General features: G+C 37.5%; 1 protein-coding gene across 2 annotated transcripts; it reads left to right on the plus strand.

Annotated features, from left to right (window-relative positions):
- Window positions 1–400: 400 nt before the first annotated feature.
- Window positions 401–3,235, plus strand: LOC129730186 (uncharacterized). 2 transcript variants are annotated; one of them, XM_055689319.1, is made up of 3 exons: window positions 401–528; window positions 2,339–2,505; window positions 2,566–3,235. In XM_055689319.1, the coding sequence occupies exons 1-3, from the start codon at window positions 510–512 to the stop codon at window positions 2,791–2,793; spliced, it is 414 nt and encodes a 137-aa protein (XP_055545294.1). In that variant the 5' UTR covers window positions 401–509; the 3' UTR covers window positions 2,794–3,235. The 2 variants fall into 2 exon arrangements, with proteins under 2 accessions (XP_055545294.1, XP_055545293.1); XM_055689318.1 differs by lacking the exon at window positions 401–528 and having other exon boundaries at window positions 2,099–2,505; window positions 2,566–2,734; window positions 2,898–3,230.
- The last annotated feature ends 15,666 nt before the right edge of the window (window positions 3,236–18,901 follow it).

Consider the following 18,901-nt stretch of genomic DNA (forward strand, 5'->3'; position numbering starts at 1 on the left):
CTGTATTTGAATGTTTTGTTTTTATTTTTGCTGCCAAAATCTCGGAAACGGAAAAAAACATGGCGAGATTCCCGACTGGTGCTGACTGTCTTTGAAAATAAATTTTGAAATAAGGTTAGTGGTTAGTGAAAATGTCTGAATTATCAGTAATTATACTAACAAAAGGTCAATTTTAAAGTTACTGTTAATAAAAGTAATTGTTTCGACTTTATTCTGTGATAAAGTCACAGTGTCGTGCATGAGCATGAGCATGATTGACCGCCCGCGGTTGCTACTCCGTTATTGCCAGATCAGCTGTAATTACACAGAGAACCAACAGATGATGCTTGGGACCAACATGCATCCTCAATGTGTAAAAACCGGTGACCTTAATCTTTATATTGGGCAATACCAGCGCCGGCCGCATCCGAATGCAGGTCAAAGAAGGAATTTGTATAGGAAAATGTTGACGTGATACTCGCTTATTGGAAGCCGAGAACACCTCTGCACTTCCACGAGAAATCACTGGGATGTTGGAGAAAGGGCAAGGTACACAGCAGGGTTCGTTTTGGTAAACGATGCGCTGATTTCGAGTGTCGGGTTCCTTAGAACAAGTATCGCGCGAACAAGTTCCGTCACGATATTCATAATGCGATTCGAAGTCATTCAGTTTGACAATGTTACACCGCAACAATAAATCGTACGCAAGGATACTGGACCTTTGATCAAATTGGGACAACTTCAAATAATATGATATCTCCTCGTAAGGTGATCCTCTTTACACCGAAATCAGTTGCGCGTTGTTGATCTATATGTAGATAATTCGACCTCATGGAGGTACCGACGCGGAGTCTCTAGGGGTTCGGTCAACTGGACATTTTCTACCTAACAGATCGACCAACGACGTTTCTCGTATACACTTTGTCTGCTCTAAAAAAATGATAAGATACCGCGAAAAACGCTTATTACGAAAACTAACCATGAGCATATTTCTAGCCAACCGTCGCGATCCTCTGCGTACGACGCACGCGATGTAGCCCATGCTACTCGTAGCAATCAGCTATTTGTCGATCCCGAGTCAATCCCAATCCCGAGAAAAAACGAACGCACGTCGCGATTCTTGGGAAGGTATACATCGCGTTTTCGTTAATCGCGATATTTATCGACCGGACGAAATCTTCGGTTAAACAGTCACAGTGAGACATGAACAAGTATCTGGGTATACCCCTCGAAATCATTATATTCCGAAAACGTTAATATAAGTAAAATTCTCCCGAGCCGGAAACGCGGTTTACATCGAAACACTACGACATTTCACGCCGATTCTCTCTTAGTTGTCGATGCGAATGTTGCCTATTAAATAGAAAAATTGGCAAAGTTTCATGCATACAAAGCCTTAATAATTTAAAAATGAAAATTTCCATATTGACCATCCATCGAGCTAATATAGTCTTAAGTTTGTTAACAAAATGCCGACCTAGTCATTATTGGAACATAATATACAAAACATAAGCAGCCCAAAAGCTAGAAAAATCGAAAAAGTGAAGCATAAGATTTCATGTATTATCCACAACCATTGCTTTCGAGGTGAACACATGTTTGGCTGATAGAACCCTACTTGAAGCCTGACCGTGCAAAAACGTGGTAGATGACGGATTCGAGGCATACTATGCGTCATGTTGGCTCATTACTAAGTTGAGCTACTCATTACCTAGGGTGTGATCCTGTTGGAAAGATAGAAAAATGGCAAAGCTTGGTGTATCTAAAACATTAAGTGCAAACATCAGGTGTAGATGTACATACTAATCCAAAGTCTTTAAAATATTGATAAGACCAAACCAATCATGATTATTTCAGGCTGACTAAATAGTCATCAGATGTCAAACTCAACTTTATTGAATTTTCTATTACCTGTCATGCGAGAGTCAGTGCGTTCAAAAATTCATTGCACACGACATATCAGTGAATACATATCAATTAATCTATTCCACCATAAATTCTAATAAACAATACTATTACACAGAACTACACGAGAAAAAGGCTCCAGAAAAACATCTTAATTGCACTCTGTTTTCAATTTGGACATTCAAAACTGTAACAGTTGAACATTCATGACGAGCACAATCAAAACGGCGTGCTACGTCGTTCCGCAAACTGGCAACTACGTGGTATTCGGTGGATCATCACATGATGTGAACCATATTCGAACGCGGACCATTTAGGAAAATAAATATAATACCAAACGCAAATCGTGTATGTCGTATCGAGCCCATTGATAAGTTAACTCACCTGACAATTCTTAGTGCTTTTACTTCTATGCAGCGATTAACAAAAGCACTAACATTTTACTACTCTGCAGTAACCACACCGGAAAAATACTACATTTTATCCTCCGATGAGATTTACGAAGTTCGCGACTCAAATGCACCGTATGTAACTGGATTTTCGTTCCCCTTAGTCGAACCGGAGGAAGTCGAGAGACTCGAGAATTCGGTCTCTCAAAACGATCGCATCCGCGAGGAATATGTAGGTTTTTCAGCTGATTTCAATCGGGCAACATATGAAAACCTCTAACTATTTCGCAAGGTAAACTTTTTGACTCGCAAGAAACCTGCTGGAATGTCGATAGTTCAATTTCTTCCAATGGTTTTCTCGGACGAAGCTCTGGATGGATATAATTACAACGGATCTAATGCGCTCGGAAAATGCAAATTGCCCATGAAAGGGTATGACATATTTTCGCACTGCTTTATTGGTAAGTCTAGCTCAGAACGTCTTAAGTTTGTAATTGCAATTCCACCGTTGAAATACTGATTCCTATTTAATCTAAGAACTATGTAATTGGGATCTTATTTCAATTAAATTAAATTTTAAAACCGTTCCATGAGAATACTTTGTTATAATTTGAAATGTTTCAGACATTGAATTTACCTGCGATGATTCTGTCACATAGCTGAAGCGAGATTTTTATGTTTTGACCGGTCCTGGCCAAAAATGAGACCCCCTCCCCACAAAAAGGGGAGAATCATGTGAAGACAAGCTGTTATTGTATCTTTTAGTGTTGCTTACACTCTTGATGTTACATTAAAGAGATTTCAAATAAGGTAATTTAACGTCGTTATAAACCTATTTTAGTATTGTAGGGGAAAACGACATGTTTCTGACATTTTACGTAGATCAGACACCTGCCAAACGATTTCTAAGACTTTTTTCTCAATATAAGACATAATTTGACTACCACTTTTAGAAATTAGCGCATTACGATCAATGATTATCATACTCCATATTATTTTGCTTTGTGGAATATATTAAAACCATACCAAAACCGTATTCGTAGAATCATCGTTTTGTGCCCAATTTTTGTTCGATTTAAGATCTGTTTTTTTTTAAGGTAGGTAAGAAGATGCTAATATGTGGTCAAACTCTCGAAATTTCGATATTTGGCTTTGGCGTCGAAAAAACATCAAAAATTTCCGATTTCTCAAAAATTCGAAATGGCGCCATTGTTGCGGCTTAAGTTGAAATATATCCAAACTCGGGGAAATTTGTTTTCGCATCAAACTACATCAAAAAATCATGCATGGAAGACGGAACCATTTACAGCAAAAATTAGAATATATTTGTCCTGTTGCGTTTCTTAGCCCTTCTAGGCTAAATTTTGACTAGATTCATTTCATTTGTGGCTTTTCTGGTCTAAGCTGCTGAATTTGAAATTATTTTTGTTATTTTTTTGCTGGCATTATTTATGTTTAATCCCTTAAATAAAGCATAGTAAAGCATAGATAGACTGCCCGCAGTTGCACTCCGTGGTTGATCAAACCAACAGAATTGCAAAATGAACCAGACTAATGGTGCTTGGGACCTAGGATCAACGTTACATTCTCATTGTGTAATTTTCACTGGTTCGAAATACTTTTACAACTAACCAAGAACGACGCTGGCCACGACCAAAAGGCGGTACTACTTGGGAAGAAGAGGGATGGTGATGCTCGTTTGGTTTAGAGACCACGGGTTCCACTGCATCACTACGAGTATAACAGGGTAGAATTTGTGATCATATGAAAAAGAACAGCTTTTCTCCTTTTTGGTAAATGATACTCTACGTTACGCGAAATTAAACTTTAAATATCACAAAGGCTGTTGTGTGGGCTAATTAGAATTATAGATATTTACCAACTCAATAGCTTCAACATCACCAGTTTTCCTTAGAAAATCCTGGGAGCATATCAGTTACTAAAAATATCTAAAACCACTAAAAATATCTGAATACCACCTAACTATTACGCAGCAATTCTTCCATTAACTATATTAACGCGTTATGTAAATAATCCTCCATTTTCATCGATGAAATCTAAGATAGAATAGAAATATGCAGGAAAGAATACTTAGCCTTATTTATAAACCATATTTGCGCCGTCTAGGGTTCTATTACAAACATCAATTCGAATTTATACTTTTCCACAATCCTGCGACTTCCACTCACTCACTGAACTAACACGTTTAACAGCTCACTGGCTTATTATCACAGCAAATTGTTACACTTGGCACTAGTGGCATATGTAGCTTAATAAATTTATGTATATACTTCTGTTGTCGGTTTGTATTTATAATTTTCCTGTAAAAACACGGACGCGAAAAATAAAAGACGTCTACTTGCGTTGCACGCTTGCTTCGATTCTGTGATAAAGTCACAGTGTTGTTCAAAAACAACATGGTAATATTTGCACAATAAAAAGTAAATCTTTCAATTTTTTTATGCATATTGGTTACTTTTAGAGCAGTAAACCTGTTAAACAAAGATTTTATGTTTTTAGATGATTTTTTAACGTCGTGCGCATTTAAGGGTTAAATCATTTTCAAACTGAAGGAGTTTCACGACAGTTTTTTTTTTGTTTCGCAGGTATCAGTTGAATCGAAGTTTGTTCCTAAACTGGACATAAAGGGGTCAGATGTAACCAACATACCGTACAATACATCTTGCATGCTTCCAATTCTGCTGGACTTTTGGTTGTGCGCTTCACGAATTTGTGAAAATGTGATGTCGTCATAGAAAGCTGTCGCGAAACGCATGATTTATATGTAACAACATGCTGTACCAAAAATCAAATAACTTTTGAAGCAGCAGCTAAAGTTGAGTTTTTGAATAGCTGAGACTGAAATCTTTGGATTTAAGAAGAATAGATATGGTACTCGTTGGTAAATCACTTTTTCAAATTAAAAATTAATGAAAAATTGAGTTCTTTATCTGTGTGAATTCGGCGGACGCTTACTAATTTTTCAATTGATTGCTGCAAAAATGAAAGAAATCCATTGAACACTGAATGAGTTATTAGCATTTAAAATTGGACAGTTCCCCTGACGCTCTCGATGTTTTTATTAATTTAATTTGCACTCCTCTCCAAGAATGTTGCCGTAAGACGTAATTCCTCGTCTATTATTGTTCAGTGTACATCATTCGATATTTAGATGGGTATTTTAATATTGTGCAGCACATATTAAATTAAACGCAGTAAAACTTTTTTAAAAGCCCCAATTATTTTAAAATAAACGGTCATATCAATCCATATATCTTCCTGAATGACACCTTGAGCCGCTTCAAGAATTAAGCTATCCTCGACCAAGAGATGAATTTTAAGTGGGGAAATCAAAGGGACTGTTTGAATTAATTTTTATGAGAAGGTGAAGGTATGTAAATCATAAGCAAAAATCGAATGGAGTAAGTAAAACGTTTTTACGATAATCAGTCATTTTTTTCTTGAAGGAAATATCTGGAGGTCAGGCACGATCATGACACGCTCTTTTAGCAAACATTCCAATCCTACAAGCATCATTAACCAAATGATTATTACATGATGGGATCCTAAGTAGAAGAATACAATTCTAGACTTACTTCTGTAAGTCGAGTATTTCGTGTGTCCGGTACAAAGGTTCATTCATTCTTTCCGAATCAGTCTCAAAATTTTGCGAAGCGGGTTGAAATGCTACACCGAAATGATATTTTTCCGGTTCAGCGACGCTTACAATTTAGGGTTTTCCGAAATCGGATTCAGTCACTCATTAATTCATTCACAGTTTCCATCGGAACCTATCCTTCACGACAGAAAGTGCCTGTTTTCATTGATCGTCGGTAATCCTATTAGCCGTCAGATTTGCAAACCATCTATTATTTTACTTACTTTACGTGGCCGGTATGCCACACTGATGCCCATTCATAGACGCATGTAAGCACTGCTCACCTCACCTCATAGTTCGCAAAAGGCACTTCAACATTTGCAAATCAGCATTGGCTTCGGATGCTAAGCGAACCGTGAACAGGATTGTCATGGTAATCGGTACGTTTGTAGCGGATTTAGTGGCTCCGTAGGAACACGGATGTACGCATTAGCGTGACCAGACGACACCGAAGCAATTTGATTCTAGCAAATTTCATATTTTATGTGAGGCAGCTTCATAAATGTCAAAAAAACAGATACCAGTGACTGTAGGAAGGACTATTCCTGCCCGTGCCGTACCCCATCGTGCAAAACCCTTGCCAGGCCAATGAAAGCCCAGGCACTGGACCGGTAGTCCTTGCAAACCGAAGCGCACACCATAACCAATTGTCTGGTTAAAATGTACCGCAACAGATTATCGTGGCGGTCGATGCCATCGGCAGTTGAGTAGATTTACGAAAATTGCACCACCATAATTGGATTGGATTTTCTGATCTGACTGCACCCGGTAGCTCACTCGTACTTACTTCTAATCTGCTGTCTGAGTTTGATTACAATTGACAGTGGAAATGGAGTAATCGATGGGCGGCGCAGTAAAAGGACCGAAACTATCGTTATTGGAAAACTTTCCTAAATCTGAAATTGTAAAGAGATCTTATTTGCTCAATGATTGTACAGCACAATGAGTTCTACTTGTTCCCCCACTGACAGGCGAGTTCTTTGTTTAAAACCATAGCACTGTAAATAATTTTAGCCACTTTGAAAGGCTATTCCAAGTGAGCTTATTATATTGTAAGCTTTGCAGTTCAAATAAAAACGCAATTTGATTGTTTGACTGCACGAGTGAGAAATAAAAAATGCGTCAACACAAAGAAAAAAAAAACGGCTGGCTCAACAATCAGCAAACGATGTCAATCCCCCCTTTTGCAGCCGCAGCTCCTGCCTGCGTTGGAAGCATTTTATGCAATTAGGCTGCCTTTGATTGGGCTGAAATTCGTCGGAATTTCACTAAGAAGCAATTTCACGGAACAATAAGCACAGCTCGTGAAATTAATTTCATAAAATCAACAAGGCAAAAGCCACGGCAGCCGACAGCGGTAGATGAAAAACAAAAATACCAAAGCAAGATGAGCAAGTGAGCTCCCGTCGCTCGGCTGGCTTTCAAAATTCACTGCACAGAGCAGGTTCTAAGGCTAAGCTAGCCGGCCGCAAGCGGACGGGCAAGGCTAGTCTTAGCTCCTATAATTCCCAATTAACTCTTGAAGCGGCGGCGAAAGGATCGCCTGCACTGATCTGTTGCATTAATTTTTTGTTTATGGCTGCGATTAAATGCAAAGTCCTGATTTTCTGCGCTTTTCCATTCCCGATGAGGCGGCAGCTGCGCTCACTCAGCTGGGCTGGGAACCAACAGTGCCAACCAACAGCAGCAACAGCGGAGTACAGAGCTCTTGCTTCGCACAACCACAGTTGAATTGCTTCATTGACTCGCACTCGTTCGGAATTTGATCCCGTCCCCTCGTTTTCACTGCCAACTGCTCAGAAAGCGAATTAAATGGTGCACAGTGGGATGGATTGAATTAAATGTGCGGCAAAATAACTACAGTTTTGTAAGCATTGGTGGCCTGGGTTCGAATCCCAACATAGGTTTTAATGGTTGTGGAGTGGCGTGATCCACTCACAACAAAGCTAATTGGTCTAGATTTCTTCCCTGGTTAAACAGTTTTCAAGAGTGACAAAAACACTTAAGAAATCCTCCGTAAAACTTAATCATCAATAAATGTAATTCACCTACTTAGAGGTTTTAAAACACACTTGATTTCCTTTTGTTTTGATATCTCCAAGATATATATTTTTTTAATATGCGACCATAACAGTGTTGAAAAAAATATTATCTAAAATTACGGACATTCCTCACAATGGAAGCCGAGAGATACGAAAAATTGGAAAAACTGTAAATCGTTAAAGCGAAAATTGTATAAAAACCTGTCATAACCTCTATTACTTAATATTATGAATTCACTTGATCCTTTGATGATAGATTTATGATTGTTTTGTTGCAGCTTGGGAGAATACGTTTGGGTTATTACGTGGACCATGCCCCAAGTAACAATCAAATTTCCTGATCAGTTGTAGAGAAGTGGATCTTCATTTTGTGGAAAAGAATTTCTCGCTTTTGCATCGTAATCGTAGACCAATTTTAATGTTGTTCGGATTTTTTTCCCTCACACGTTATTTTATCCTGCTGGTATCTTTTACAAAAAGTGCGCAAATCAAATCTCCGCGCTGTTTGTAGAGATCATTAACACAACTGATCGTATGCGCGCACTTCTACAAGGATTTTCGCTAGACAGCTTGAAGCAATCCGATAATATTTTCCGATTTCATAGTTTCGGGGCGCGTCTCCGCCAACCACGCTCGACGCCTGGGTTCGAATCCCAACACCGACATAGGTGTCGATGGTTGTGGGGTGGTGTGATCCACTCACAACCAACCCAACAGGTCTAGATTAAATGCTAGCCGACACAGTGAGATTTTCTGAGGCGAAAAATCTCTATGATCATGCCTTCCATCGCATGAGGAAGTAAAGCCGTTAGCGCCGGTCCGTTAATCAACGGGTCGTAAGTTAGGGTCCTGGGTGGAGTCGCCTCCCGGGCGTCGGTGATTGGCACAAACAACAGTGGCGGAACTAGACCGACGTAAAATAAGCGAGAATAAAAAAAAATACGATTGTGGGGGCCTCAAAATAAAATAAAGCCGTTTTTTTTATCGCACGAGTACGAAATTTGGACCAGAAGTGCCATATGTTTTTGAAAAAAGTCTGCAATTGCTCGAAAATCGGAAATTTTTTCTTGATATCAGAAAAAAATCCTACCGCAATTTGAAAATATTGCTATCCACAGTCAAAATTTTGCACACAATTTGAGAAAGACTGCGCCAATATAAGGCGACCCTGACAACAATCTACAGAAACTAGGAAAAAACTACACCCATCTGCAAGTCAATAAATTGTGCACACGGACTCTGAAATTCTGCATTTTGCAAAATACATCTGGTATTCCTGATTCGGACGAATAAGTAACAGCTGTGCATTAAAAAAACTTGTAGGTTATTTTCTTTCTTTGCTTTACCTCCCATGGGCACTGGTTCGATTCAAATGGTGTGTTATGTGTCATTCCGAAAGAATCCAAGATGAGCTCTTATAGATGTAGTTAACACTAAAGGAAAGTTTCAGATTGAAATGGTCTGTTCAAATTTTCTTGCTGTAAATCGAACTTTTGATTGAAACTCATTTTTCATAGAAAAAAAACTTTGTCTTGATTCATGCCCCCCCCCCCCCCCCTTAAATCTAACTCTGGATACGGTATCGGCCAAGGCTAGTGCGAGCGCTCGACCTGAGCTGTTCGTTTTTCCAAATGTTTCGCGCCGATCAATTAAGTTCTTGAGACTGTAAAGTGTACAGTTGCGAAAAATGCCATAATCGCATTTCATTTAGTGTTTGCCTGGTGTAACCACAATTTTATTAAGTGCAATTATTTTGTTGTAGTACCGGTGGAAGTGACTCCAATGCTAAAATCCTCCTTTTCCGGAGGCGGAACGCGTTTCTCGCAAGCGCTTATCATGGGTTTGTGTGAGTGAAAAGTGAGTCGTGGAGATGCAGAGGTAAACTAGGTCTTCGACAGCTGCGACTGGTACAACTCCTTTCTTACAGTCTCATTTCTTACCCTAACGACCGTAAGAACTTGGCCGGTGCCGTTATGGATCTAGACAAGGCGGAAGCTACTGAATTGTTATACATTGAATATGGTAAATTGAGCCCAAGTTGCCATCTTCAATGTACAACAATTCAGTAGCTTCCGCCTTGTCTAGATTCATAACGGCGCCGCCTTTAATCCCAAGTTAAAGTTCAACGACTTGCGTGCATTGCTATAACAGGAGCAATGAAAAGCACCACATCAAAAGCTCTTGATGCAATTCTTCATCTGCTGCCGTTGTACGAATACATGCCATTAGAAGCAGAAAAGAGTGCCTTGAGGCTCAAAAGAACAAAAACTATCTTGTCAGGTGATCTTGTGGGTCACCTGACTATACTGAATTTTTTTAAAAGAAGGCCAGTGATGAGTATGAATGGAGACTGGATGGCACCTCAGGACATTCATGGTATTCCCTACAAGGTATGCGAAACGTCGCGTATAGACTGGGAAGTCGGAGTTCCTGCTGTCCGTCCCGGTTCAACGATATTTTTCACAGATGGCTTAAAAATAGGAACAAAAACTGGTGCAGGAATCTTCGGCCCTGGAGTTAATGTTTCAGTGGCAATGGGACACTGGCCAACAGTGTTTCAAGCAGAGATTTTTGCAATTCTTGAATGTGCGAATGTGTATCTGACTAGAAAAAAACAAACATGCAAATATTTGTATTTTCTCTGACAGCCAAGCAGCGCTGAAAGCACTTGATGCTTATAAATGTACATCCAAGATTGTCTAGGAATGTATTCTCACATTGCGACAGCTATGTCAAACAAACTCAGTAAATTTGTATCGGGCTCCAGGACATTGTGGCATTGGTGGGAATGAAAAGGCAGACGAACTTGCAAAACAAGGGTCTAACTCACAGTTTATCGACCCAGAACCTTTCTGCGGTATATCAAACTGTGCAGTGAAAATGGAGCTTAAACGCTGGGAGGAACAAAAGGTGATAACCAATTGGTTGGATGTCAAAAAATGTTCCCAATCTGAAAGGTTTATAACACCAAACGAAAATCATCTGAAAGAGCTCCTAGAGCACAACAAAAAAGCTCTTTGTACATACGTTGGCCTAGTAACAGGGCACTGTCCGAGTAGATATCATTTGAAGAACATTGGCCGGGTTCAGGATGATATCTGTCGCTTTTGTAATATGGAAAGCGAGACATCGGAAAATCTGCTGTGCAGTTGTGGTGCATTATTTAAACGCAAATCAAGGTTTCTTGACAGTGGCTGTTTACAGCCCAGAGAGATTTGGTCTTTGAATCCTGGGAAGATGATTGGCTTCATAAACCATATTTCACCTAACTGGGAGCGTGTCGGTGCAGGTACCTGATCACTCAACAATAGTGGTCATTTTATTACGCAAGGGGACACGTATAGCAATTGACTGGGATATATCACAAAAGTTCACATCAATGGACAACGTAACTCTAGTTCCTTAACAGAAAAAAAATCCTAAGTTGCCATATACGTGGTTCCCTGTGCTAGTGAAGCTCAGATCCATCACAAAGGAGCAACTACGAAATGTGCGGTCGTCAAGCTCAAGCTCAAGCTCAATATCTAAATATGTTTCAGGAATTAAGAAATAAACTTCCTTGGGTGAGCTTGTGTTTTTTATTATAGTAAGCAAAATTGTGGAATATTGTAAATTTTTGGAAATCACAATAAAAAGTTATATTGAAGTTATATTGAAAAAAAAAACATTTTATGGGGCATTCTAAAGAAAATTCCACAATAAATCATATAAATTGACAGATAGAAATATAGTGTCTTCGAGAAAATATATTATTATAAAATATGCTACAACTTTACTCAACAAAATGAATTTTGATATGCAAAAATGAAAAAAAAAATCGTTTTTCACTTTTAAGTAGATCATTCGCAAAACTACAGCTTCTATAAAAAGAAAACAAAAAGTAAATAGTGTAAATTAGTGCATTAGTTAAGTAAAACCGTCAATTACCAAGAAAATAAGTGAGATGATTTAAACTTTCTTTGAAGAAATTGATTGTTTCGTTGTGGCAAATAGCATTTTAGAGTGTTAATAATTTTTAGAAAATCACTATAAAAAGTAAAATTGAAAAAAAAATAAGGTATACAGCCCTAGGGTTGTATGAAATGGTGACGTGGGACTTAACACTGTAATTAGGGGATTTTTAGTTCCAAAATATACAGAGGATATATATGTGGATATAGAGATTATCTCTATATCCTCAAAAACCAAATCCATGTTAAACAAAATTATCAACAAGTTTCAGCAAAAAATCGTAGCAATCAACAATTCCATTTTTGTTTTTTACTTGACATTTTGTTTTTCATTTGCCTACAATTACATTCGCTGTGTTACAAAGACAGCTAATAAACGTTTATCATAAGTTTATGTAAGAAAAAATTCGGAATGCATCATAGTAAATGGACCAAAAATTTACAAGCATTCACCGACTCTTACTCTTCTATAAATTTGTATATTTGGGAATTCAATCTTTCGATACTATCCGGCTCGATTATTTAGTGAATATCAAATAATAACTATAATAAAATTAAACTTGCAAAAATGTACTATCCTTGTTGAGTATTTTATGTTAATCATATTTATGAGATAAACTTTCAATCACCGTCAGCAGCAGCATTGCAGTTTTTTCTTGATTGCACACGAATAGAAATGTACGAACATAAGTGTACCATTGCAATACGAATAGTACCGCGCGCTGCGGTAAGAATGGAAGTGTACCGCTGAAATGAACGAATGAAGAGTACCGCTGCAATCATAGACGACGAGAGACTTGCGGCTTTCGGCACCAATGTTACTGTTGCTTTTACCAGCATGTTTTCTTTCAAGACATCAGTTTTTATTACGTTCTGACAGCAGGTTTAGGAATTGTTCAAGAATGGGGATTGTTTCAAGCTTTTCGGAAAACTTTTACCTTCGAGACATCATATTAGTCTAAGCTCAAGGAATCAAAAATCAATTCAATTTGTTTCTTGATATTAATGCAGAGAACATCACAGGGAACGGTTGGTATCCATTCACGTCGTCTGTGCCAGGAATGCTTGCGTTTTATTGTTCGCGTAAATTTGTCATTGAAACTTTTTATCAATTTTACCGCTTAGCAATGAAAGTAGAGTGATAACTTGCATATTACAAAATTGTTATACATTTTATCTTTCCAACATCATATTGGTTATTTTTATCCATCATGTGATTATGCTGTTATTAACGTTTAAAATCTTACGCAGCATTTGCCAGTTCCATTTCCAGTTTCACAGAATGCACCTCAGTATAGTAAACAAAGACGTAGTCCTACGTCAAAATGATTTTTGGGGGTAATCCATAAAAAAATCCACAAAATTTCATTTCAATAGGCAGATAGAAGTATAGAGTCTGTTTTTTTAAAGAATGTTCTACAACTTTCTCGAATAAAGTAGATTTTTATATTCCAAAATGAGAAAAGTAGAATTTGTTTTTCAATGTCAAGAGGGTTAATCACTAAATTGTAACTCTTATAACATAGAGAATAATTAATAGAACAACTTTAATAAAGATACTGCCGCTCTATAATTATTTTTTTGGTTCAAAATACTTTTATTCTCGTTTTTTTTTTCGCTTTTTTTTGTGTGCCAACTTGAAATGAGATTCTTCTTGCGTACATTTGTATGGAATAAAATTCCCTTTGCGTCAGGCGAAATTGGGGACAAAACAAAACACAAAAATGTGGAGCAACGTACAAAAAAGTGAGGCTTCTTACAACATATGTCTGTTTCCATCGAATAAACTGATACAAACAAATGATATCAGTGTGTTTCACCACCATACTGAAACTTTGGTTAAAATTCGCTGAAGATACGCAGTGTTATCCCAATTCGATAAGGAGCGGTCTACAAACCTAATTCGATTGCTATCAAAAGTTTTGTGTATTCTGTAGAAAATGCCAAATTCGTTTCATAAAATTCTCTACGCACCTTTTGAAATGCTGGAACGCTTTTAAAAAGACGATTAATTCGACTTTGCAACAGCATTTCGAACTTCGTTCTCATGACTGCCACCACCGGTCAGCATGAACAGATTTTTTTCTTAGCCTGAAAACTGCAATATGCAACACCCAACAGCGTAATAAACTGTTGCATGGCTGAGAGTACGCTGAATTTTCTGCTTCTTTTCGACAAGAGAAGAGGTTGGTTGTCTTCTTTCTAGGCCGCAACACAATACAACGTGTTATTTTGCAACATGAATGAAATCTTCATCGGTTTAGTCCCATTGTTTGCCTACATAAAATAGGATTATGGTTTTACACATTCGTAATACATACGGAATCAAATATCTCAGCGTCTTGTGAAATTGAGGAAATGACATAACATGAAAAAAGGCGGAGTTACTCACAAAATGAATATAAAATAAGCATCGCGAACAGACAGCGCGCTGGTAAAACGAGCCGGTGCTTTTTAATTGATTTTTCTCTGGTTTGTAATAAAAAAAAAAACAGAATTGCACTGGTCGACAAAAGCGAAAAAAGTGCGGCTATAAAGCTCGAAATAGCTCCCTTAGAAAGGTTATAGCTTTTCAACCATTCCTGTGAGTTTTGGGGCCTCTAGCCATTACCAAAACGCATCACTTACGTGAGAGTTCGCATAGTGATTGTTCGTCGGGTTTGTAATAATCTTTGTTCTATTCACCTGTGTTGACCAGTGTTATTAAACTAAAACTTGAGCGAAAATTCATTTATTGATTAGGCCATTTATTCTCCAAATTAGTTAAGTGAGAGTAATAATGCATGCATTGAAAACGAGTTGGTGGTTAGTCGAACGCTAGGAAACTAAATCAGGGATGATTTTCAACTCAACTTTTCAATCATTTACTATTAAAAAGATAAATCAACTATTATACCGCGAATTAAAGGCAAACTTCACCTTTTGATGAAGATATTGGTATTAAAAAGTCGTTTGATGGCGATAACATTATGATAAAATATAGAGTATTTTAGGAGGTTATACATCTTTTGGCTCGAGAAAAAAAGAAAAAGTTTGAATTTTCAAGGTGTGTTGCAATATTTTTATAACGTCAAAGTTATGATTTTCTAATAGTACAGTTTTTCAGCAGAAAAAAGGTTTTTGTTTTATTGAAAATATCCATTATTAGTGGAGTTATGGCCGTTATCCCGGACACTTTTTTTTATATACACTGGGGTCGCTTTTTACGCGGTTGGTTGTACCGCATTTAAAATATTACACTAGCCATACTTATACTAAACTTATTTGATACCGCGTACAAATGATCTTCCGAATCGAGTATAAAAAATCCGCATTATTGTAGAAATGACCCGTTTAAGAAAACGCATAGAAGCAACCCACGTAAGAAGCGACCCCAGTGTATTTGCGGTGTTTACGCAGAAATCATAAAATAATCCCATTCCTCAAAGAAACGTTTTTTCAAAAACAAAAGTGTTGTCCTGGGGCTTGAAATCAACCCGAGAGACAATTTTTAAATTCAAGATGGCAGCTGGAAAACAATCTTATATGGCCGAGCACCACTCAACATGTGTGTTTCCAGAAACGAAATTAGCGACAGTAAATGGAACTCAACTTCATCCAGACACCATTTTTAAGTTCTGAGTAACGACTTCCGGTATCCGGAAACAGCTGGAAATGACGAAATACATCTCTCAATATAGGTATTTCTAAAGCCGAAAACGTACCCAGTCGCCATTTTGAAATCTAAGATGGCAAAATGTGCAGTAAAATGTAAGTAGGTGATGTTTTTGGTAAGATAGTTTCTGATACAGAAATATCTTCACACATGGAAAATAAATGCAAAGACCGCCGCTCAAGCAGCAATAAAGAAGTAAATAAAAGCAGTGAGAGTAGGGTAAGGGCACCGGTTTTGGCCATAGTATGTCATGTATGAGATATATTTGTCCTTCTTCCTTCGAAAAATATGTAATTGAATAATTTCAACGGGGAAATTGGATGAAATCGCCTATATTCTGCACTAACAATGAGTTTAAATAATCAAATTATGTTGTATTGTTTACATTTTTTTTTCAATCAAAAAACTTCTCTAGAATCCTGTTTTGGCCATAGCATTTCTAATTTGGGTCTCCTATTGTGGCCAACTCGCGAAAAAGTTGAAGTCACACGAATTTATTTTATATTTTGACTTTATCATATAGATATATTTTAACAGCAAAAAATCCTCGTTTTTTAACTAACCAAAGTACCAGTATATATAATAATCAAACTAAATAATGATATTATATTCACACATAGCTAGCAGGGCAAAGTACTCCAAGTTAGAATTTGTTTAAACTTAATAGGATGTTTAATAACACTGACATCACATCATTGACTTATATTAATTTTTCGTCTGTCATTGATCTACAGTCAGTTTTTTTTTACGCGGGGGATACGTACCTCGTAAAAAAAAAACGCGTAAAAAAAACACTTTAATTCGAAAATCCGCGTAAAAAACCGCGCTATTTCAAAAATCCGCGTAATAAAACCGCGTTAATTCAAAATCCGCGTAAAAAAAACACGTTTTTTTTTTAAATCCGCGTAAAGTAGTCCAGCAAGAAGGGCTTTAGAAAAAAACCCGAGTGGCTCTAGAACCAGTATTTAAAATTGTCCTCTTTGACGGTCATTCCGGATCTTTCGGTGGGCGAAGAGTATTTTTTGGACTAAGTCTTTTACTAGATAACCACTAAAACGTTTCTGGTTCCAACCCACGTTAATTTGGAAATTCGTGAAAATTTTTTTGAATTAACGCGGTATCGCGTAAAAAAAACGCATTAATTCAAAAATCTGCGTATAAAAAAAACCGCGTGAATTCAAAAATCCGCGTAAAAAAAACCGCGTTAATTCAAAAATCCGCGTAAAAAAAACCGCGTTAATTCAAAAATCCGCGTAAAAAAACCTCTTAAAAAAACCGCGTAAAAAAACATGACTGTATATTAAAAAGCTTCCGCTCTTTTCTATTATTTGCTAACATCAACTTCGGTAACTCAAGTGCCATTTATTATAGTCAAGTTAAGGTTGAGAATCCGAAGCGTTAGTTTTGGTAAATACAAATGAAGTTACAGATTTGTAAATAATCTTAACAAACGGAGACTTACCAATCCCAAACCAGTTTTATAGTTTCACATATCTCATAGGCAGGGTTGATATTTGTTGACACTCTTGAGTGAAAGTGAAAAAAAGCATCCATAAACGTTATTTTTTTACAATCTTTTCAGAGCTCTCCCTTCCCGCTTTTTGCATAGAAGTGAACTGTCAAAACACCTCATTATATTTCATGCGATGAAAGCAAGATAACAAAATCAGTTTATCAGTTAACGAAGATTGTCAAGGCATCGGTCAGTGTCAGTGAAAAAGGGTTTTGGTGAGGTTCATTTTGGTTGAGTGGACTGTTTGTTTTTCTTTTTCGCTTTAAAGTGAAGATCATTGGGTTGGATTTGTCGTCAAATTTTATTCCGTAACCGTGAACGATGCGCGCGATCTATGTCAACTGAGTATAACAGCACGTTACTAGGACGAAAATCTAGTTTATCTGAAAGAGTGCTGCGATCGTTGGGAGTGAAAATTGAAAATGATTGGCTGTAATTTTCGAAGAATTTTGCTGGGGAAAATAACTTTTATCAGCACTGCTCATAGGATTAAAATATCAGCCCGAAAAACTTCATACATTTTTTTACCATGGTTTTGTTTACATATGGCCAATATCAGGATTATGAATAATGGAATTGCATTAATATGTGGCCAAGAATGGATCAATGAACGTTTTTGGAAGCTGTAGGTAATTTTGATATTGCAGAGAAAAATCACACCAAAATGTCTACTTTTTTCATCCATGTGCTGTAGTAAGTTGTGCCTGATGCTGGTAACAAGATTTGTTATAGAAATGGGCAAATTTAAACAAAGTTATGCTCTATAAAAAATAGCTTGCAAACTATCTAAACGTTAGGCTGTATAGTGAACTGGAGAAAGCATAGTTAGTTTTTTTATTAAAACTAAAATACGCATATTTATTTGCTCAAGTTTGTAATAGTTTTGTTGAATAGTATCAACAGATTCAATAGGAGACTTCGAATTAGTAGTAATCTAAGATACTTTTCCACAATTATCAATTTTATTCTATCTTGGCCAAAACTGGTGCTATGGCCAAAACCGGTGCTTCTACCCTAGAACTTTTCGAAAATTTTCAAAAACCTGAGACTTGCTCTAAACTGTAATGAAAAATGTCTAAAGAATAGGTCGAAAAGGCCTTCATGATTCGAAAAAAAAAACAAGAAATAGTGTATTGATAGAAAATCCATACACACATGTCAACCAGACCCGATGTGCGGCAACTGGACAGAGAGAAAGAGAGCATGCCAACTGTCGAAAGAAGTCAAGGATATAATGGTTTGCGACTTGCTAGCAGCAAGTCTGCTGGTGGTTCGTCTGTCGATGATAAAACCTAATGCTTGTTGGGTGGGTATGTACGCTTCGTTAACAATGGTCGAATAAAAAGCAGACGAAAATTGGCTTTATAGCCTGTGAGTGCCAAAGCCACCGGATCGGCGAGTATGTGCCGCACACGAGCAGCGTTTCCTTCTCCTCAGTAGCTCATACGGGGCCAGGATTACGAAGTAGGATTAGGAAGGCTGAGAAAAAGTTTACCCTGCGAGGCTGCACTTGGAATGATACAATCGCTACGTGCTAATTGTTTCTTGACAGCAAGCTCTGGGAGTATCAGCGATACGACGGGTTTAATTTTCGTTAATTTATGGAAGCATTGTACCGTGCAACCAATCGCAGCCGCCTGCCAATATCGATGATATGCTGCATACTGGAAACCGGGTGATGCGATAACATTCTTCCCATTCTTCATTGTCTCCTAACGCAAACACATTGGAATTCCATCAGCTGTCGATTAAACTGATAAAAACATTCCTCCCGATCGAATATCTTTCTCAACGTTTTGTCTCTCAAGTT

This window comes from Wyeomyia smithii, chromosome 3, assembly GCF_029784165.1.
Source record: "Wyeomyia smithii strain HCP4-BCI-WySm-NY-G18 chromosome 3, ASM2978416v1, whole genome shotgun sequence".
Taxonomy (NCBI): Eukaryota; Metazoa; Arthropoda; class Insecta; order Diptera; family Culicidae; genus Wyeomyia; species Wyeomyia smithii.

What these genes read in the sequence shown, in the direction of transcription:
- LOC129730186 (XM_055689319.1), top strand. An exon ending in ATCGCATCCGCGAGGAATAT is followed by an intron (nt 2,506 to 2,565) that starts GTAGGTTTTTCA and finishes CTATTTCGCAAG; the next exon opens with GTAAACTTTTTGACTCGCAA.